General features: G+C 36.7%; 3 protein-coding genes across 6 annotated transcripts in view; 2 read left to right on the top strand and 1 right to left on the bottom strand.

Annotated features, from left to right (window-relative positions):
- LOC108971170 (discoidin domain-containing receptor 2) overlaps positions 1-23182 on the bottom strand; it is a 439012-nt gene that overhangs the window by 255313 nt on the left and 160517 nt on the right. The gene's annotated exons all lie outside the window — the stretch shown is intronic.
- On the top strand, positions 8002-9100 carry LOC108971201 (fibrinogen alpha chain-like). Of its 2 annotated transcripts, XM_018937101.1 has the most exons (3): positions 8002-8605; positions 8669-8898; positions 8983-9100. In XM_018937101.1, exons 1-3 carry the CDS (start codon positions 8009-8011, stop codon positions 9065-9067), a joined length of 912 nt encoding a protein of 303 aa, XP_018792646.1. In that variant the 5' UTR covers positions 8002-8008; the 3' UTR covers positions 9068-9100. The 2 variants fall into 2 exon arrangements, with proteins under 2 accessions (XP_018792646.1, XP_018792636.1); XM_018937091.1 differs by having other exon boundaries at positions 8002-8898.
- Positions 15868-22988, top strand: LOC108971191 (angiopoietin-2-like). The gene is made up of 7 exons (XM_018937081.1): positions 15868-16016; positions 16100-16225; positions 16305-16481; positions 18202-18297; positions 18374-18543; positions 18611-19220; positions 22811-22988. The coding sequence occupies exons 1-7, from the start codon at positions 15874-15876 to the stop codon at positions 22893-22895; spliced, it is 1407 nt and encodes a 468-aa protein (XP_018792626.1). The 5' UTR covers positions 15868-15873; the 3' UTR covers positions 22896-22988.

Below are 23182 nucleotides of genomic sequence, written 5' to 3'. Positions count from 1 at the left end.
GATGAATATATCGATCCCGAGATGACTCAATTAGCAGTTTTTGAATGATAAAAATAAAATGCATTTGTATTTGAAAAGCCATAAAAAAAATTGTTGTCTATCTGTYAGTTCTTCTTTTTGAGACTGGCTTACATTTCATAGATTTATTTCCTTATTTTAGAAATAAAAAAAAAAACAAATTCGGAATGTTGCGCTTGCGCAACGATGGGTAAAGATGGGTTAAACCACTGTTTGGATTTCCCAGGAGATTAACATAATACAAAATTACTTTAGTTCCTGTTTAATAAGGCTGAATGCGAAAAATTCTTAATGTATGGGAAGCAAGAAGAAACTCAAAAAAATAATTTCGTAGAATAAATTTTCATCTGCGATTCGCTCCTCACTGGAAACAAAATCAATCCATTTCTGAAACAGATGGTGCTGGTGATGAAAATTGAGTCAATTAATACAATTTCAAGCGAAAGCTGTCGTGATCTAACCCCAGTAAGTCGGCAAAAACGACAATAAGGGTACAGTTGGCTGACAGGAAAGCTTCCAGGATTGTACAACATGCCTGGTGAATTTAGAATTTTTGCGGGCTATTTGTATTCGCTGTTTGATTGCTTTGTTGCATTGTGTTGGCACTTCTATGCCTTACATATGCTGACAGGGTCGGCTATTTTCCATGTTTAGTTAATTTTTGACAGCTACTTTGCTTGGACGCGTTTAGGGGGAAAAAAATTTAGTACGCGAGTAGTAAGCTCTGAATGTTGACTCTGGCATAAGGTGAAGCTACCTTGGACAAAAGCAATGTTTGTCGATGGAACAAAATTTATTCAGAGAGTCGGGAAGATATAAACGACGAAGATCGCGAGAACGAAAACATTAATGAAGAGAAGAAAGTAGTATTGGCCAATCGTCGTTAGAGAATTTGCTGATGAACTAAAAGTATTTAATAGGCTTCTGATACTCGTTTGTGAGCAATGATTTGAGTATGAGTCGTGTCGCAGCGAAGATTGCGCCAAAATTTCTCACTTTCGACGAAAACGAAGTGCTGACATTGCTTATGAGATATTGGACTCAGTCTAAGATGACCCAGATTTGTTTCAAAGGGTCAGAACTGCTGATGAATTATGGGTTCATAGTTTTGACGTGGAAACTAAAGCGCTATCATCAAAGCGTAAGTGGCCGCAAGATCGAAAAAATTTTGCCAAGTTATGTATAAAATTAAGGTTAAAAAAGTATTTTTTTTAACTTTAGGTGATCCTGTAAAGAGTTATACTGCCAACGCGGGCACATCTGTATTCCAAGGGTTCAACGGAAGTAGCGTCGCAATGGCCGAGTTTAAAATATTTTTTCCGAAAATTTCAGAATTTTTTGTTAACAGCATATGCTAGTAATAATAAAAATTCTAATAAAATATTTAATTTATTATATGTGAAATAAACTGTTGAAAAAAGGTCCGAGAAACTCATGTATGACATACAAAAATCCGCGATATTCTTTTAACAAATCTCATGTGTGCTTGGTGGGTATAACAGGAAATCCTCTCTTAAGAGTTGTATCGTCTTAATTTGGTCGGAAGATTTCTGTCTATGTCCAAAATTTTTGCTGAAGAGAGCTTGTCTTAGGAGAGCTTGTGAAAATCGACTTTCCCGATTTTTTGCCGATGGAAATATTGGTTTCTACCATTAAAGAGTGACACGAAGAGATTATCATCAAAATGGCAACAGGTTACTAAATAAATCGATGCTTTTCTAAATCAAATCAAATAATTTTAACTATGCTAAATAAAACCTTAAGTTTAAAGCCTTAAGCAATAATAATAGCCCTTTTTAACTGGTGGACTAAAAAATACACCCTCATAATATAATATAAGCAGGCTTATCATGTTTCAAATAACATGAAAATCAAGACGGACAGATTCATATGTTGACCCATTATTACCACACCATTGTAAAGTGTGAAAATTTACATACTATATGAACAAATAATGTATTAAACATACATATTTGTTATAAAATTATTTAATAAGCAAAATCAATTTAAATCGAGCTAACTACAACTCCTGATGCTACCAAACAACACAGACTAAAGATGAAATTTCTCAAAATTAAAAATTAAAATCAATATGAAGTTTCGTTTCATTGTATCGGAGAAAAAATCAGCACGAAGAATTTCGTAGCCAACTATTCAGCAAAATGCTCTTTTGAGATTGAATTCCTGATATTTGTTGATTTTTCATATTTTGTGCAGCACTGTGCATTCTGCAGAGAATTTGGCATTTGTGAAACTTTCAATGCAATTCGGTGTATACACATGTATGCATGTATGTATATATGTATGTATGTGTGCAAATACAATGCACATTCGCTTTTAAGCCTCACTTAATCGCTTCTAATTGAAATGCAGTCTTTCTTCGCTGTGTACTAACACATACATGCACAATTGCAAGCATATTCAATTTCGTTTTATTAACAAAAATCTTTGCTTTCCTCTTTTTGCTGTACTTTCGCTCACTTTATTACAGATTTCATTACTTTCTATGCTAGCAATTGCATGCAGTGCGCACACTAAATACAATTGTTTATGTGTGTGTGTGTATACCATTTGCAAGTATTATATATGTATATCTACGATTGTTGGGTATATTAGGGTGTGTCAAAAAAGTAGTCTGAAATGTATATGCAAAACTGAACCTATATACACAGTAAAAGATATTCCCCTTCAGTGGCAGGATCTCACCGGTTTTTGGATTTTTCTAGAGTACTAAATTTTCTCAGTGAATTTTTTCTTTCATTCTAGAACTCTTATAACGGTTGTCTTTTTTTGTCATTTTGCTCGAATAAATTCCAGCCGAGTGGTCCAAATGTCGACCACTTTTTGCAGCAATTGAAGCCGTATGTCAGCAATACTCCACAACAAATAGTTCAGCGGTGGTAAATATCACGAATTGGAAGGCTCCCACAGGTCTACGGTGCGAGATAATGCACTCACCAATAGTTGCCTTCAATAAATTAATTTATTTGTTGGCTGTATGGAATGCAACGCCATTTTGTTGGAAACAGACGTCATCCAAATCAAAATGCTCCGATACAAGTACGAAGCAGTCAATAATCTTGGTTCTACAGCTTTCCGTCATAGAGTGTAACATTTAGACTGGCTTTAATTTTGTTGAAATATGTATCAATGTTCCTTATTGTCCACAAATCACTATAAACAGTGACATTTTGAGGATTTAATTAGGGTTCAACATAAGCTTGTGAATTCTTATCACTCGAAGCTCGACAAATTTTATCCATTTAAACAAAAGTGGGTTTCATCGCCGAACAAAATTTTCTTATGAAAATCGAAATCGGTGTCCATCTCGATTTGAGCCCACTGAACGAACGGGCGAAGTGTTCGATAGTCGTTTGGTTATAATTTTTCCACTAGTTGGATCTTTTAAGCTCGGAAATCAAAATCCGTTCGTCAAATCCTCCAAAAAGTAGATGGGCACAGTTGAAATTGTACCTAGCGATAGCTAATGGTAACAATAGCGTTGGTGTGCACTGTACGGCTTGTCTGAGGACGCGCATTATCCACTAGAGTAAACGTGATGCAAAACTGATGCATATCCCAGACCTTATTCCGTTTCGCTGATTAGCGCCATTTGATGATTCCAAGTGTAGCCAGGTCCTCTCCACCTGGTCTTTCCAACGATAGGTAGTGTGTCGAATACTCTCAGAGCTGCAGTCTTTTCATCCAATGGGACGACATGACAGAGACACCGGCTACGCTGGCATCACCTAGCCAAACAGTGATGTGACCTTGCCAGCGTAACCGCTGCCTCTGTCATGTTGTCCCAATGGATGAAAATACTCCAGCTCTGAAAGTATTCGAGACACTACCTATTCATTCGTCTTTTTAAGAAAGGCTGTATGGAATTTTCATAGATTTTTTATTTCATACCATCTATGAAAATTCTATAAAGCCTTACTGACAAAGACGCATTGCTCGAGGAGTATTAATCATAGAGGTTTTGAATCTCTCCTCGAACCTTTTTTGTAGCAAATAAAATTATCTACAAGTTTGTCATGTATATTTTTTCCATAGCTCTTGTCATTTACGAGATGTGTTACCTCGCCGGTGTGAGTTTCGACTTTATCGCAATGGGTACTTTTGTAGAGTGGTCAATTCTAAGGAATATGTGTCTAAAGTCAAGGCGATGCCATAAAATGACTCTGAGCTATAGAAATTTAAAGCTAAAAATCATTTTGTCCTGCATTTTCAATGGAAAATTTTTACAAGCCTTGGTCCAGTTTTTAGGGTTTTTTTTTAATAGTATTTCCAAAGAGATTTCATGATGGGATTGAAAAAATGAATAGTTAAGAAAATCACCCTAATATACATATATGTATGTGCGCCAGACACTTTCACGTCTTTGTGAAAGGCGTAAATTTTGCAATTAAAATCAGATCAATCGAAATGAGCACAATGCTATGCAACAATAACAAAAACATGAAGGAATAATAAAAAAAAAGAAAACACAATTCCAAATAATACATAATGTAGAAGGTGCTTGCTCAAACAGAGAAAGTGCATAAAAAGAGAAAACGGTTTTTGTATACGCTTTTTATACAGAGTTGTATTCGCATTGTATATTGGCAGCCTTGAGCTTTTAATGCCCAACGAAGCACTTTTGCATTGTGTTGTAATTTAATGCCAATGTGCACTTGCAGAATTGCTAAATTTTGCACTCGTTAGTAAAGTGGTGTATTACAATTGCAATTCAACTCATTAACCCGTTATAAAGATATACTTACAACAATATAGGTTGTTAGAGTTGTTGGAGTGATAAATTTAGTCTGATTGTTGAAAGTTTATGAAAGCATGGGGTTCAAATTTTTATGTTTTTACACAACTACTTACTTATTTTATGGAAGAAATATTAAAAATACTATGTAATTCTCTCCGTGTTCACTTTAGTCTTTTTCTGTACGTCTTTTGACTCATAAGAAATGTGTTATCGAAAGGTAAAGCTATGTCAGTCGACAGGTTTTCTATGCTTTTAAACTGTCAAAGCTGTGTGGAGTGGCGCCAGTTGGAACCATCCAGATACTTTCTCCAACATCTTGGTATCAATACCTTCATATAACCCAGTGATTTAGCTGGAGTTTATAATGGATGTTTCACGAAATTTTAGGTACTTTTGATTTATAGCTAGGCGTTTTTGTCAGGCTGAGGTTGAAACACTTTTATATTATTGATATTATAGATATCACTTCAATGAATCGAGTGAATTGGCTGGGATGGATACCGACTACCTCAAGGAATATTTGAATTCAGTTCGTTTAGTCGATTTACTGGGGTCTTTTATTCTATATCTGGATGTTTTTGAACATCAAAAAGGCTAGCGTTCACCGCTGTGCAAAAGTAAGCATTCGTTTTTAGCTGAACTGTGATAGGCTAACCTTATTTGTGTAACGGATTTGTAAACTGACGCTGAGCTCAAAAAGCACCGTCGCAATCGGGAAGAATCTCTCCGAGCCGTTCGATATCGAGGTTTCGGAAGAGGCGACATCCTTTCATACGACCTCTTTAATCTACTGCCGGAGAAATAATTTAAGTTTCAGAGCTAAATAGAGAAGATACCGATGATATTGATATCATTGACCTCAACATCCGCACCACAATGGGTCTGGCAGTGAACGAGGGCAAGACGAAATATGTCCTGTCATCAAACAAAAAGTCACCACACTCGCGACTTGGATCCCACGTCACTGTTGACAGGCATAACTTCGATGTCGTAGATAATTTCATCTATCTAGCGTAAACACCACCAACAATGTTAGCTTGGAAATCCAACGTATGATAACTCTTTCTAACAGGTGCTACTTCGGACTGAGTAGGCAATTGAAAAGCAAAGTCCTCTCTTGACGAACAAAAACCACACTCTATAAGTCACTCATAATTCCTGTCCTGCTATGTGGTGCAGGGGACGATGACAACAACTGATGAGTCGACGTTGCGAGTTTTCGAGAGAAAAGTTCTGCGATTGTGGTCCTTTGCGCGTTGGCCAAGGCGAATATCGTATTCGATGGAACGATGAGCTGTACGATATATACGACGACATAGACATAGTTCAGCGAATTAAAAGATAGTGGCTACGCTGGCTAGGTCATGTTGTTCGAATGGGGGAAAACACACCAGCTCTGAGAGTATTTGACGCTGTACCCGCCGGGGGAAGCAGAGGAAGACGAAGACCATCACTTCTTTGGAAGTACCAGGTGGAGAAGAACCTGGCTACGCTTGGAATATCTAATTCGCACCACGTAGCGAAAAGGAGAAACAACTGGCTCGCTGTTGTTAACTGTTAGCTGTAATTGCGTAAGCGGTGTCTACGCCAATTAAGAAGAAGAAGAAGATAGTAAATATTTCTACAATTTCGCGATTACAGTTCCGAGGTCGATGTTCCTTTGCACAATCCTTATTTTATTTTCAAATAAATAATATGTCAAAAAGTCAACTAAATTATTTCTCTAACCATTTACACGATTTTATAGTTGTAAAATTACACGCTAGAAAGAAAACCGTGGTGCCAAAGAGACTGTACATAATCACTAATATCTTTTAAATATCAATTTTCCATCAACTTCATTTTATTGACGCATTAATATATCTTACTCAAATACCAATAAACCGTCAAATTTGAACTAAAACACTCGGAACCAAAGAACCTAACTACTATACTTAAGCCTCTTGTGTTTCGTGGAGGAGAATTGCAAATAAATTTCACGAATAGGTAATTTAGCGCTTTGAGCAGAGAACTTACCAAGCTTTTGATTTTCCATTTGAGAAATAATGCACAGCATTCAGTCCGATTAGAAATGTAATTTGAGATTATATTTTCATTCGAAATTGGCTATGCAATTGCTTATAAGTGTAATAGAATTTTTTAAGAACTTCAAGTATACTATGGAATAATAACACTATGCAACAATTTTTCGAAATCAGTGAGAACCTGAGAATGTATAGAAAAGAAAGACCTACGTCAACGTCAAAACGATTTCTCCGTACACCAGGTATTCTTATGCGACAGTAGACAACTCCAATTTGTATGACTTGTAAAAGGTCTGCTTCCTTGGTTTAGACATTACGTGACTTAGCGAGTCTTTAGAATATTTCGAATAAAATAGGTGTGTCATTAAACTTTTTCTATGCCGATTATGGGAAATACCCAAGATGCCTTGAACATCTTAAGATCTACGTCAAAATAAACACATTTCGATTTTGTTGTAGGCTTAGTTGAAGCGGAGCCTATGCGCAAGCGCACCTGATTCCCCTTACATTTGAATCCGACTTTCTAGAAAAAAAATCCCGTGAAGATAGCATCATTTCTAACGAGCTCAAATGCAGTCTAGACAAAAAGAGAAGCTGAGATTGGTCTAGGTGTAATAACAGGCACTAAATCTGAAGCTAAGCCTTGCTCCGGGAAGACAACAAAACCAACTGCAGCCGGAACCAAATATATATAAGTATGGATATACACTAGGGAGGTAAAGGAAATGTCATAAGTGAGGTATGCCTGTCAGAAAGCTACAGTTGCAACCGCCTCATGAGGTGGTTACAAAGAAGTTGCTGGAGTCCATTGATTGCGAGTGAGCGGTTCACCACAGTTTCCAGTTTGAAAGTAATAGCGGAAGCTAAAATACAGACGTCAACTGAAGAGGCTAAGCCGTTATCCAAAAGGCAGCAGACAAAGATTGTGATAGCTGCAAAATCATTCGCAGCTGTGGCCTGAAACCACATTAACATTGTCGCACTGCATGCGAGTGATCTCGAATGAAATTTCCTAAAAGCCTGACTGTTTCCTCATTTAATAACTAAGTTAAACGGTTACAAATTGTAGCAGAGTGTGTAGAAAGCTTCGAAACAGCTGCGAATTTCATGAGTAATCGTTAAAGTTTTCCAGCATCTGTTATATATATACATATAAACAATTTCGTTTGCCAACATTTCACAAACTGTTCTGAGACGTGAGATCGAAATGTCTACGCGTAGTCAACGAGTGCCGATCGCATTAATAATTTTGATATTTTACAACTATATTTTTGGTTGTAGAACACAAAATATGAGGCAATTTACTAACACAACTAACGTGACCGTGGAGAAGACAACAAATGATGGCAAAACTATATCAATTACCAGTACCGTGGAAAAATCTCACATCGGCGATACAATTGGTGAAAAAATTTTGCAAAATAGATTTAGAGATACACTCAGAAAGCATAAGGGTTCAATTGAACCCGCTTTCATTGGGAGTACTCAAACGGAGTTACGAAACTATGATGTGGAGGAAGTACATACAGACACGGATTCATACATACCAATAATTTTACCGAAAACAACTCACAGAACGTTTGATACAGAAAAGACTAGATGTGTAAGGGCGATAAGTGACACAATACAGACGCTGACGTTACCCGGTGGGCCATCATTTAATGTACGGTGCATAGTTGATGAGAATGGTAAATGTCCGTGGGCAGTTATTTTGGAGCGCAAGTCTCAAAGAGATAATTTCGATTTTGGCTGGCTGAATTATCGTGCAGGTTTCGGTGATCCAGCCACAGGGAATGGCTACTTTGTAGGTCTCCAGAACTTGTACACACTTACACAATATCAAATGCAAGAATTATATATTTCCAAGCGTTTCGAAGGCGAAGACTTAGTTAAGGAGATCTATGGGAATTTTCGAATTGGCGACGAGAGCGTCGATTATGCGGTGGTAAGCTTGAGCGTGAATACCAACAATACGATGATTAGACACCTGCAAATCGCTTCGAAATTCATCACAAAAGATCGACACTTTGACGAGCGTTTAGCTGTATGCGCGAGGACTTTGGGCATGGGTTGGTGGTATTCGGAGAAATGTTTGCAGTAAGCTTACTTATTTTGTATAAAAATTTGTTTATATAACTTTTTTATATATTATATAAACATTTATTTTTTATACCTTCTTAGGTCTATGATGCTGCATAGCGTACGGGCATATGTAAAAGCTCCAACTATTATTGCTGTGAGACCAATTAATTGCGAATTTTTTTAGTGAAAGAATGGTTGAAACATAAAACATGTTAATATAAAAGTTAGAAAATAAATATTTATTTGTATCCTTTCCACCTCAGTTGTCATGGTTTATCAAATTATAATCTTTAAATATATAATACAAGTAGTGGCCAGAAACTATTCTTTTACATATGGAACAAGCAGTTTACGACTTTCGGTCTCAAGTCTCAAGTATCCTCTGGGTAGCCAAAGAAGGCGAGCTAAAGTGAAAAAGCGTACCATGTCTCTCCAGGGTTGTGCGTTGGGTTTGAGATCCGTCACATAATCTGATGAGAGACCCTCCTATTTGATGACAGCCAGAATCTCGATTGATGAAAAATCTGGCATAGCAGAAAACTTTTTGAAAATAGTGAACAACATTCACAGTGTATGTTGTGCATTAAAAGGGTTCTTATAAAATTTATTTCGCGGTCAAAAACTGCGTAGAAATTGTGCGAATCCAGTCGCTCATTAGGATTAGGTAGAGATTGGGAGTGCAAAGTCAGAGGAACCATTAAGGTAGAACAGCTCATAAAGTATTTTTTTCAAACCTGAAATTAATGAGTTTTTTAGACATTTGGTTTTCAATGGGGCAATATATTTTTCGCTATTAGCCTTTTGACAGCCATTACTTAACTTACAAGCAGTTTGGTCTGGAATTGCATAATTAATAGAATTGATTTGAAGATCCGAATGAGTCCATCCACCGTCTCGACTGCGCCAGTTTATTATTTGAGCCAACCGCGGTAGTCACAAATCTCTTTCCATCTGCCAATGATTTTAACCGTAATTCAGAGTACAGCTACCGGAAAGCTTAGAGAAAATGAAGGAAAAGACGTTCAACTCATTATCTGCATTATACGTAAATTCCTCTTTTTAAATATTTTAAATGAGGCCACACAACGAAAGAAAGATGGTTAAAGTTCTGTCGAAAGATTCTTTTGAAAACATCCAAGGAGGCATAGCTTGTTACAGCAGCATTTCAGGTAACTGCAAAGCTTACGAGCTGGTACGAAAAGTCATAACAACCACACTGTTAGCAGCATGTAAACGGGTCGGTGTTCCGTTCGCCTTGTATGTACTACTACTTTCTAGCTGGCTTCGTGGAAGATCAACAAGTACTAGATACCATTGGTTATGTGCTAATAAAATCCTTTCGGCCCAAAGTAAATCGCAAGAGATTTATTGCGGCTAGCCTTTCCCTAACTGTATGGATATTAATAGGTAATTGCCCTAACGGCATCCAAACAGTACGGTTGAGAATTTTTTTCGGATGTTAGCTGCGAAGCTATATGGAAGAAGAGGGAGCGGAAAGATTTTAAGACAACGATTGCGGTATTCGCCGTTGCCAATGCGCAAAGGACCATAAGTCTTCCGCGAAACTTTTCTCTCGAACACACCTAAGGCCGACTAATTAATCCACACCATATAAAATGACGGGAATGATGAGGGTCTTGTCGAACTTCGTCTTTGTTCGTTGTGACTTTTTAATTGTCTACTCAATCCGAATGAGCAGAGAGGTAAGAGTGAACCTCGATATTGGTATCAAGTTTCATGAAGCTTTGGGTGGGGCTCAACTTCGGCTTACACAACCATTAGACATAGCGACATAGAGGCAGTGCCGTTTCGGCACTGGTTTGGTGTTTGTCAATTTTCCTTTTGTGGTTTTCCACTATTTAAGAACTTAAAAATAGATTCATGAATAGGGTGAAGAAAACGGTATGAAAAATGCTATCTAAGGACTGAAGAATTTAGTCAAACCCAATTGCTTTTTCTGGCTAACCAAAGGGAAAAGTCTAAATGAAGATAACAGCGATGTGTTACAACTGATTACTAGGCGACTATATTTCACGGGGATACACCTTCGAATAAAAAAAAAAAAAAAAAATGCCAGGGAAGAAGTTCAGACATAATAAAATAGAAGTGTTTTTGTTTGGTAAAAATAACTGAAAGTGGGTCGAGAACGAGTTGAGGATGAAACGCGTCCAGTAGGCTCATCAACATCAACTAATGATTAACACGGCAATAAATTAAATACAAAAAAATATAAAAAATGGTGGTTGATAATCGACGATTAACAATCAGAGTTCTTACTGGCATCGTTGGAATACTGGAAGGCTCAATGTAAACCATTTTAAAAGTTCATTTGGGCTTAAGAAAAGTGGAAACATGGTTGTGAAATAATGCTTTTAATCTAGCACGGCAGGTCAACAATCAAGGCTAAGTCGACTGTTTTCTTCGATTATCGAACTGTCAACAAGCAATAAAATTTCAATAAAAATAACCTTGAAGGCTCTCTATAAATATTCAGCGTGGCGATCTGAATCAAATATTAGGTTCGTCCGCCTATCTATCTTTGTATACACACGCGAACTAGTCTCTCAGTTTTTGAGATTTAACGATAAAAGTATGAAAAATTTATTATTAAAGTCTTGCTACAAACTCCGAATAAATCGTGCAGATCGAAAGTCTATGGCATTAAGCTGTCATACAAATTAAACTATTGAAATGATATTTGGCAAAGTTTATTATCTAAAGCATTGCTATAATTTCCATATCGTCAAGAATGAAACACTGTCGCTTATATCTGCCATCCAAACTGACCGTTTCAATTCAGAATATGTATATTTTTATGCTATAAACACCTGTATTATTGCTATTGTGATATTGTTGCTTCAGTGCAGGCAAAATCAATGATTTTTCTGGTTTCTAATTATTTATTATTATATGCAAAATTTTATTTATTCTGAATACATCAGCCCTTATTATGACAGCTTTTCGGACGAATAGCCAAGTAAGTCGGCGAATTTATATACATATTAGATTGTCAAAAAAGTATTGCGGTATTTTTATTGAATTTTCAATTGTTCATAAAAAAGAAGAAATAAACAAAACTCATGCCCAGCCCTTGACCGATGCTACGGCTGTTGCTATGCCGACAGGCCTTCCGGAGCGTGGCGCATCTTCGACCACCTCTACACCAGAACGAAAACGTTGAAACCATCGTTGTGCGGTGGAAATGGAAACTGTATCGGGTCCATAAACTGCACAAATTTTATTGACGGCTTGAGATGCAATTTTGTACTGTAAAATATGCCGTATTTTCTCTTTATTTTGCTCCATGTTTGCGACGCTATAATTCACGAACGACTAAAAAGAAACGACAATTAATCACGTGTTAGCGCATGAAATGAGCTTTCCAAAAAGGTATATATATGAGTCGATGCGACGAATAGAACTAGAACTACGCGCTCTCAGCGCCAACTAGCAAAAATACCGCAAAACTTTTTTGACAACTTAACATAATAGAGACGAGACTTTAAATAACTAAAAAGAGTTAAAATATTAGCATTGAAATCTCAAACGAAAGTGTCATTGCTTACGTTTTGCAGTAATCGCTGTACCACCAACCCACACCCATTACTCATTCCCCCAAGAGCTTTCCAAATCTTTAGTAAAGAAACGGACTCGCCTACTCAAACGTTGAAATATGCTACTTTTGTTGTTTCCACTCTTGACGAACACCTCGTATTGTGTACGTGCACTGCCGATAGAAAATTCTTCAAAAATTTCAAACTCCCAATTATTCTCACCGTACTTAGTGCTGATGCGTAATTACTGTGCCTTGGCATTGGTCAAAGCGTATAACTTGTCCAAGCCAATAAAAAAATTATCCCGTTTTGGTATTCCGCCCATGTACGATTGAATTCAGCGTTCATTTCATTACGTCGCCAAACAAGTGTCCAACCACAACCACCGCTGGGATCCGCTAGACAGTATACCTCAAATGGTGTTATATTCAGCGGCGTTATATTGTAGATGCCACCATCGCTGCCAAGTCTATCCGGTAAAATATCTGCACAACTGCTTGCCGGTCTATAACTGTCGCTGATTTCGTCATTTGAATGGAGATATTCTCTTTTTCTTTCCGGTGGTTGAAGCATGTTTACGGTGAATAAATATATTACATAAGTTATGGTTTTGTATACGTAACATATGACAGTAACTATCCTCAGTCATTAATTTTTCGTTTCAAGTCAAGCTGCTTTTATAGCACTAAATTTATATTTATTCTTTGCTCATTCCTATAGATAATAGAAAGATTTATAGCGAAAATTAAAAGACTAAAAATATACATTAAATAATTATTATTTCGTGATGCGTGTATACACTTCCGTCGTGCGATTCAGCAAGTATTTAGCGTATCGGTCTGACTTTCGGCAGGTCGCTTGCTATCGGCGAAAAACGCGTTCGTGAAAATAATAACTGAGAACAACATGGCTGTCACGAAACCGCGTTGCGTTGAGACGATATCTTTACTAGTACTAATGGAACAAGGCTGAACTAAAAGACTTATATGTCAAAAAAAAAAAAAAATAAAAAAAAAAAAATAAAAAAAAAGTAGTCCGGACTCACAAATCAGCTGTACATACCATATTTGCTTATAATTACGGTTTTTTAATGACTAATTAATGTAAGGGTATTATATTACACATTCGTTAATAAAAACAAAAAAAAATATTTTGATTATATGTATGCAACTATGTTATATAAGCGACCTAGAAAAATATTTCTCAACTCGCAGCTGCATCGCCTTATTACCTCTTCATTGAAATTGAGACGTTTCACATGTTGATCTATGAATATTCGATTATGATAATGGAAAAAGCTAAAATATTCTAGTGTTTCATAACGATTCGGATATCAAACGAATATTTCAGAATTACTATTCATTTGAATCGGAACATTCAAAAGGTGTTATATTAGCAATGTTTTTAATGCAATGAAACCAATTAAAACAAGGAAACATTTTTTGACGATGTTGTCACAGATATTGGAAGTGTTCTCAAAGCAGGTATTTTCTGAAGAAACTTAGACCGGAGCTTACCCTTTGGAAAGCCGAAATGACTTTTATCATGTTATAAATATAATATCTCCTAAGTAGTATGCAAGTACTTCGGCTGAACGTCACACCACCTAGGTGAGTCTCTGAATAATATTGGCTGACCGCCTTATAATTGTATGCAGTATAATGAGCGATTGTTCGATGGATTCCTAAACTGGCCAAACAACATACTTTTGATCCTAATCAAACTTTCATAAGCTCACTCAGAATATATTGAATATAACGATTGATTCTGAGAAAAATTTATGCGTGATAAACTCACTGGAAAAGATTCCTTAGAAAGATCGCTGCGCTTAAGCACGATCCCTGAGAAGATTACTTTTCCTCATGAATAGAAAAAAAGAAGAATGTTAAGTTCAGTTTTAGATTTTGAAATAACAGATATGTTCAGCAATTCATGACAACATATTCGAAATTATTTTATGAGAGTTTTATTCTATGTTAAAAGAAGTTCGGCAACATCGTATTTTACGTGGAGATGACCCTTTTTCACTAGCGTGTCCAAGGATTTGTATCGAGAATACGTCTCTCAATAATACTGATCCCTAAGACATCACTACAAAACAGGAAACATCCCCCTACAACCTGCAGATACAGTGGAGTATTTAAGGCTCATCCTAGAGAGGAAGCTTTCATGAAAGCATACATCGGGGAGAGATCAATGAAGATATTGATTGCCTTGTACTATTCCAAAAGAGTCATTGGTAAAAGCGAGAGTTTCTCACCGAAAGTTGTTCTCTGGCCCTATGTCGCTATGATCAAGCCCAGATCGAGCATGTTCTATGAGAGGTACTGTGGTATAGGTCCACTTGCCACAATGGCATTTATTCTGATTCTCAGAGATTTTAGGGTTTCAAAATGATCATGATTAAAACATTCGGAAATCCCTATATACTTTGATTTCATACCGAATCTCTTAGTCCATAGAGTGGGCAAACCAAGCTTTGAAGTGAAAAAGTGAAGTTGAAAAAGTGTGACCGTGAGCTTCTTTACGGATGGGTCATAGCTATGAGGTAGGCTGGTAGAGAAGTATATTGTCAAGAACCCTCCATGAATTTCAGACTGACTGACATTGCAATGCTTTTAAGCTGAGGTTAATATAACGGTATATGCTCCCTAATTAAGCTTTTTTCAGTGAAGTGATTATTTACTCTGATAGCAAAGCGGTAATACTAGCCGTGAGCTTTCTAATCGTGCGTTCAAGGCTGGTTAAGAAATGCCTAACCACGCTGAGGATATCAGCAGAATCACAGGTAAATGAAAACTTGACGAGCTAACCAGGAAGGGCACCGTATATTATCTATATAAACTATCTGTTTAACCTGCACTGTTCATTATCAGGAGGATGGCCTCCTTTTGTTAAATTTTAATTCAACGTTATTTTCCTATTCCCAGTCAGTGAGTTGGTCCCAAAAGTGACATTATGTCGTAATTTTTGATTAAAAGCAATTTAATTTCGAAGGCCCAGACCAATACAATTCTTACTTCCCCGACTTGCGCAATGAAGAGCACTATTTGAATCGCTCACACAATTAGATGGGTGGCGTAATGGCTTACGGTGCCAAATCCTATTACGGCATCTGCGTATTCAAGTTTTTTACGCTAAAAATGAACGCCAATGAGTACAACCGCAGATCTAGAATTGTACTTGCATATCTCTATATATTAACCAAACATGCTTAGAGGGTGCTAATATGATGACGTGCAGTATCTGTACATATATAAATATAAAAGTATGTGTGTAGGGAGAGCTTGTAAAAACATTTGTATGGTATGTCGATTACAATTGATGGATTGATCTTGAAATCGATGAAAAATCAGAAAACACTTGCGGATATATTTTTTGCATTTAAATTTGACTTGCCTCGTTTCAGTTGAGCCTTAGGAGCCACACTGAAAGCATGAAGCCTTCTCCAACTGTCAAAAACTTGGTTCTACATGTCGTAGTGTATTTGCTTATCAACGCGGTGACGGCAAAAGGATCTAATACTAGTAGCAATTCAACAGATAATCGGCGCGCCGTGAGGAACAGACTTCTAACGAGGTACCGCTAAGGAAATATATTAGCATTATTTATTTGTTTTTTGTTTTGTTTTTTAATTCAAATATCTAATTTTAAACTTATAGAAAGAATGCAGGTAGCGTTGCGACATTGGACACACAGAACATTAATGAAGAAAGTCTAGCGCCTAATATAGACAGCAATACGACGGATGATGCATTGGACAATTTCGTACAAAAAGTTTCGACAAGGTAATTGTTTTAGTGAATTTGAACTGTATGCTATTTTATTTAACGAAAATTAAGCAACTTTTTTTTTAAACCTTAATAGCACAAAAACAATTTCAAATTTTACCGAAGTAATTGATAATTCAACAGATCGGATAGAAGACGACGCTGATGTTGAGAAAAGGGAAATCCAAGGCAAAAACGATGCTGATGATGATGATGATGGAAGTAATAGAATGAGCGAGTTGAAGAACAAATTTACGCGTAGACCATTTGCCGGGTAATTATTTATAAGTGATATTTTTTCTTTAAGACGTATGGTTATCAATGAGACAAAACTATTTTCGAAGCTGGTATTTTTGACAGCTGTTACTACAGGTAAATTTAAACGCAGTTTGGTATAACATTTCATAATGAAGAGACTTACTACAAAACAACGTTCGCAAATCGTGCCAATTTATTACCAAACTAATGGTTCGTGCCATACTACGCGCTCCGTTCAATGTTCGATCATCCAGTATAAGGAAGCGAAGCAAATGGATTTGGTAGTGAAGGAGGGCATGATGAAATATCTCGTCAAGCAAACAGTTGTCGCAGTCGACACTTGGCACCCACATTACTGTTGACAGTCATAACCGCTCAGTTGGAAAGACCAATGCAGAGAACCTACCTACATACACTTGGAATCTTAAATCGACGGCGAACAGCGAAAAGGAAGAGCGGCTGGCGCGCTGTTGTAAACTCGGCTATAGTCGCGTAAGTGGTTTCTACGCCAATAAAGAAGAAGAATCGGCTAGCAAAGTAAAGTGAGCGATCATGAATAATGCGCATTCCCCAAAACTCTGTAGAACAGGGTAACGAAGAAGTTCGCATGCAACGATTGGAACTTTACCCTCCCAAGAGCATCACACGTTCGGTAATTGGACTCAAAACGAGATGCACACCGATCTCAATTTAAGAAACAAACTGGATTCAGCGATGAATGTCACTTTTCGTAGAATGGGTACCTTAATAAACGACAAGTTTCGTAATTGCAGTGATGATAATTGTTAACTAGCCATTGTTGGGACGCCGGTACATCCACAAAAAACACTGTTTGGTTTACACTATGGGCGGAGAGGTAATCATTCGTCCATACATCTTCACAATTTTAGAGGCTATAATGCTACAATAAATGAGGAACGCTTTAGAGCCATGACTAATGACTTTTACGTGACCGAATTAGAAAGTGTTGATGCGGATAACTTCAGACCGCGGCTTACAGGACTCTAGTCAGTCAAAACTGATTTAGTACCAGCTATTAAATTATGTAGCGGGACCTGGTCGTAGATGTGCGGAGGAAAAAGCTACTCGTGTCCCTGATTTCACCTGAGACAATGCTGGAAGACCAGTATCAACATGTGGTCGAACAAAAGCTATCTCACTCGGATTGGGTGGTCACAAAGCAGTTATTCCAGTCCTTTTGCGACAGGAGAATAACTTTTACTTCCCTATCTTGTTCAACTGAAGGGAGGGTGAAGTGAATTTTATACCCAAGCAAGGAAGTATTATTCACTGGCTGAATCTTTTAAGCCAATTAATCTAATTGATTTTTTACTAAAGAGTATGAAAAGATCATTGATTATGAGATAAGGACGAGGGCGCTGAAGGCTGATAGATCGAGTGCAGTATCTCGCGACGTGGCCGCCATGATTGCTTGGCTGTGTTTTGTGGAGTTATGTGAAATCACTTTTCTACGTAGTTGAGCCTGAGGCAATTGACAATACTGGAAGAGAATATTCGGTGCTTTATTGTTGACATGCGGCCCAATCGCTGTGAAAGGCGCTCAAAACATGAGCATTCAGCCAAATTGACAAACCTTAATCGTTATAATTAATCAAAATTCTTGGTCATAATAATATTTATTTCTCTTTGAAAACCATTTGTCCAGAAAAAAAAGCTTCACTTTTTCAAAAAATTTGCGCAATCAAACTAACATTTTTTTTTTTGTACTTCTAAAGAAAACCATACAACGCGAATTCCTCTAGTGTTACAACAATTGTTATTGGGGCTAATGAACTTGGCGACTTTAAGCGAAATTTTAAAAATTTATTACGGTAAATTATTTTAGAGTTAATTTCATATAACATTAATTTATATTATCCTTATATTATCCTTTTTTCGCTCCAAAAGTGGGTCACAAGCGGAACCAGTATTGACAACGGTAATAAAAACCAAATCTGTATTGAAAGACAATAAGTGGATAACAGCTACAGAGAAAAGCTTTATATATTATCGTGATCAAACAAAGTTACCGGAAATTTCAAAAACTACTACCAATAGCCAACAATTTAGAAGTGAAGGTATGCAAATAAGATTATTTAAAACTATATGGGACTAAATTCTAATGAATGAATCTATTCACCGAAGGCACAGAGAAAACGTTCAACATAGATCCACATAAATTAGACTATGTACAAGTAAATGCCGGTCTCCGTAGCGTTGACGATGATACTTTACCCATCAGCTGTGCTGAGATTATGAAGCAAAATATTGGCACCCCTAATGGAGTACATACAATATACGTTTTTGGTTACGGACCGACCGAAGTATACTGCCTTGCCGATCCTGTAGATACGGGTTGTGCATGGACTGTATTTATGCGTCGCGTAAATACTGGTGATTCATTTGATCGAAACTTTGAGGAATACAAATTTGGTTTCGGCGAGCCACATGAAAGTTTCTTCCTCGGTCTGAATCGTATTTATGTGCTAACAACCGAAACAAAGCAGGAACTGGGTATATTTACGAAATTTGAAACAAACGATATTGAAGTGGAAAAGTATACATACTTTGTATTGGGCGATGAAGAAACCGGCTATAGAGTGGAAGAGTTGGGCGCATTTTCGAGAACATCTGCTATAAGTCGTCTAACGCGATTTGCGAAATTTTCTGCTCGCGATTTGGATAATGGCATTCAGCATAATAAATGTGCCCAGGTGCTCGGTATGGGCTGGTGGTATTCGGATAAATGTAAGAGGTGAGTAGATAAGAAAAAGAGATTAAATAATAAAAGGATGGTATAACTTAAAGTGTTATGCTCTCGTAACTTTCGAAGCTCAAAGCTTCAGATATCGCCAAAACCTTATATTAGAAAATGTTTCGAATAAGTCCAAAAAAAATTCGTATAACCACATAGTTTAAAATCTACTCGAATGTTGAAAATGACTGTATATGTGGGAGCTTGGGGAACTATTTATACGATTGTAATCATTTTTTGCTCAAGAATAGATCACTATCATAAAGAGACGGTATTGACGGATAAATACAGGAGAGCGAAACGATTTATAGGGAGCCAAACAAAATGGAAAATCACTTATAGAGAAAAGCTTCTACGGATCATTCCGAACAACATTGCCGAAAAGACCAAGTATCTAAAACTGGTTTCGATAGGGATAAAAAAATCGTTCGTCAGTTTTTGGGATATTTGAATGAATTTTACGTACATGTTATTTAGTATTCTATTGATCATTTATCAGAATCCGCTTCATTGGACAACTGTATCACATATCTCCCATACAACCATTTATTAAGATTTCTTAAAATTCTCTCTAAAACTTGTTGACTTGTAACTGGTTTTAGACCCATAGTCTTTTAGACAAATTTGTTCAGAGTAAACCGTAGAATATTTCCAGCAGATAAAAGACCCAAACCGCTCTAATGCGCAATATATCGTCAACCTGAAGTTGCAAACATTTTTGTATTTGGTTGTCAAAAAAGTCTTGCGGTACTTTCGCGGTATTTTTATTTAGTTTTTAATTGTTGATAAAATTTTTTTTGATCATTCATGCCCAGCTCTTGACCGATGCTACGGCTGCTACTATGCCGGTCTCTTCCGACCAATTCAGCGATTTTATCGCAAGTTTCGACGACGGGCCTTCCGGGGCATGACGCATCTTCGACCACCTCTACACCAGAACGAAAACGTTTAAACCGTCGTTGTGCGGTGAAAATGGAAACTGTGTCGGGTCCATAAACTGCACAAATTTTATTGGCGGCTTGAGATGCAGTTTTGCCGTATCATCGTCGTATTTTCTCTTTATTTTGCTCCATGTTTGCGACGCTATAACTCACGAACGACTTAAAAGAAACGACAATCAATCAAACACGTGTTAGCGCATGAAATGAGCTTTCCAAAAAGGTAAAGCATGACCCGATGCGACGAATAAAACTAGAACTACGCGCTATCAGCGCCAACTAGCGAAAATACCGCAAGACTTTTTTGATACCCTAATATTAGGTATACATAAGGCGGCAAGGGGAAGTATTGATTCGATTACACCCATTTCAGACGCAATAGAATTTTTGTTTACCAGGAAAATAGGAAAATATATTTTTTGAATTTTATTAAAATACCTCAAAAATAGCGTCAGAGTCTCCGTATGTAATCAGACATAGTCACTGGAGTAGTATTTTCGGAAATAGCAGACTGATGCCTCCTTAGAACTTATTATATAGCAATTAAAATGGTTATCTGTAGGAAGTCAGCGTGGTTATATTCCGATTTGTTCCATTTTCAGGCAACATGAAAACGTAAAAATAATAGTATACACCAAATTTCGTTAAAATCGGTTGACTAGTTCCCGAGATTTAGTATTTCATCTAAAGGCAGGCAGGTGGTGCCACACCCATTGACACCGGTTCCTACGAGACTTTTTAGTGCCAAGTAAAATTTTATATTTGTGGAATTACTTGGTGCGTTATTGTGATTTTAGTAGTTTCGAATATAACTGTTTTATGGGAAGTAGACGGGGTTATTATTCGATTTTATCCATTCTGACACTGCTTGAAAAGAAGCCAAAAGGATTTACCCAAAGCAAATTTAGTTGATCTAACTCTAGTAGATTATTAAATCGTAGGTTGTTCAACAAGTTTTGTCGTTGGATAATAAGAAAAACACAATTTTATGATCAAAATACACTTTATTATTCAGTACAATCTCCCTGTACATTAATACGTTTACTCCAACGATCCTCCAATCTGTGAATTCCATTTCTAAAGTGAAAATCCGGAAGGTCAGTAAAATACGTTTCAACAGCCATTATGACCTCTTCTTTTGATGAAAAACGTTTGCCAACCATACATTTTTTGAGTTCTGAAAACAAATGGAAGTCGCAGGGGCCCAAAACTGTTGGATCCGATGGATGCTTCAACCCGTTCCCACGACAGTCGGGTCTACGAAAACCGGAACGGACCCGGATTTTTATCCGGCCAAGGACTGTCAATTCGGCAGAACTCTGCCGTTACAACAACAACAACAACATGGATGCTTCAACAATTCGAACTTTAATTCATCGAATTTAGCCATTACCAAAATAATCTTGTGATGATGAAAAAGGATTTTTTTTCTTCTACAAACCGGGTCTTTTCCACGATTTTTTTTTCAACTGGTTCAAAAGGAATATAATATTCAGAATTAATTGTTTTACCAGTTTGAAAGTACTCCACAAAAAAAAATTCCTCTAGAAATCCAAAACAACAGTTACCACAACTTTCTTTGCCGATTTCTGTACACGAACTCGTTTCGAAGCCGAACAACTAGGTTCACACCATTCTTTAGCCTCTCGTTTTGATTCAGCATCATGGTGATAGACCCAAGTCTCATCCATAGTGATGCATCGATGCACAAAATCCACTTTATCCCTGATCCAAATGTTGCTGAAAAAGTCGCATTCGAATGTGTTTTTGTTCCATTGTTAGCGAAGGCGGCACCCATTGTGCACACGCTTTTCAAAACCCCAACATTTCACTTAAAATACGGCTCACACTGCCGAAGGAGATGTCTAGAGCCTCTACTAAATCTCTCTCAGTCAATCAACGATGTTCCAAAACCATATCCTGTATTTTGGCTATGATTTCTGTTGTTGATGCGCTTTTTGGACGTCCTTCATGTGGATCGTCTTTAATCTTTGTACGACCACGTTTAAATGCAGTAACCCATCTTTCTACTGCTCTAATTGTAGGTGAATAATAATTATACACGTTTAGCATTACTTCGGGAATTTCTTTTGGTGCTGCACCTACCAAAAATAAGAATTTTATCACTGTACCATATAAATTTTTCCATTGGAAATAAATATTGTGACACGACGACACTAAATGGTAAACAAAGAATGAGTTGAGTTGAGTTGTTGAAATGAAACTTCTCATACGTTCATATGAAGAGTGTACAAANATAAAATAAAAATTAAAAAAATGGTATGTACATTAAATACCACTTTTAAAGAAATTTCAGACCGCAGGTATTCCTAAAAACTGGTAGAGAACCAAACAAGAGGGTGAATTTTAGTTTTCGGCTTAATTATAGCTTTCACTGACGGCATTTTGTGCATGTTGCAATGTTCCGATTCAGTCCATTTGGAATACTAACCTCTCTTGAGTGAGAACGAACATCAATTTCGTTAAAATACCTTAAGAAGTAAACAAATGTATTTGTATATTTATATATATTCAAGATGTTAAAGATGTTTAGATTATATATTTCAGTTGCAATTTTTGCATTTATTTTATATGGTATTATTCAAAAATTTACAATTTAAATATTTTTTCTTTCCATTGAACTATTTACAGCGCTATTAAACTAAGTGGAGTACGTGCGTATGTAAATGCACCCACAATAATGGGCTTACGACCAATAAACTGTAAAATTTGGTAATGGTGCGCGCAACTCAGTCAAAGTATTATTACATATTTTACTCTAAAATATAATAAAGACAATATGGGAATATTGAAATTCGAGAAAAATCTATATAAAACTAAAAGCTCAACAAAGTAAGAGATGAGAGAATTCTTTTAAATAAAATATTTTCGCTATTAAGAAACAATTTGTAGTTTTTTATAAATGTTTTCCAACCTATTGCAGAAATCAATATTGCATATTGGTTAAACTGAGTATACCTTAATCTAACAATAAATTGCTTTCAAACTGCGTCAGAAGCAAGC

This window comes from Bactrocera latifrons, unplaced genomic scaffold (assembly GCF_001853355.1).
Source record: "Bactrocera latifrons isolate USDA-ARS-PBARC rearing strain unplaced genomic scaffold, ASM185335v1 scaffold_108, whole genome shotgun sequence".
Lineage (NCBI taxonomy): Eukaryota > Metazoa > Arthropoda > Insecta > Diptera > Tephritidae > Bactrocera > Bactrocera latifrons.
This window is presented reverse-complemented; position numbering and strand designations above follow the sequence as displayed.

Coding starts and splice junctions, on each gene's coding strand:
- LOC108971201 (XM_018937091.1), top strand. CDS start 8,009: ATGTCTACGCGTAGTCAACGAGTGCCGATCGCATTAATAATTTTGATA. Junction 8,899..8,982: donor TATTCGGAGAAATGTTTGCA/GTAAGCTTACTT, acceptor ATACCTTCTTAG/GTCTATGATGCTGCATAGCG.
- LOC108971191 (XM_018937081.1), top strand. CDS start 15,874: ATGAAGCCTTCTCCAACTGTCAAAAACTTGGTTCTACATGTCGTAGTG. Junction 18,544..18,610: donor CCAACAATTTAGAAGTGAAG/GTATGCAAATAA, acceptor TATTCACCGAAG/GCACAGAGAAAACGTTCAAC. Junction 19,221..22,810: donor TATTCGGATAAATGTAAGAG/GTGAGTAGATAA, acceptor AACTATTTACAG/CGCTATTAAACTAAGTGGAG.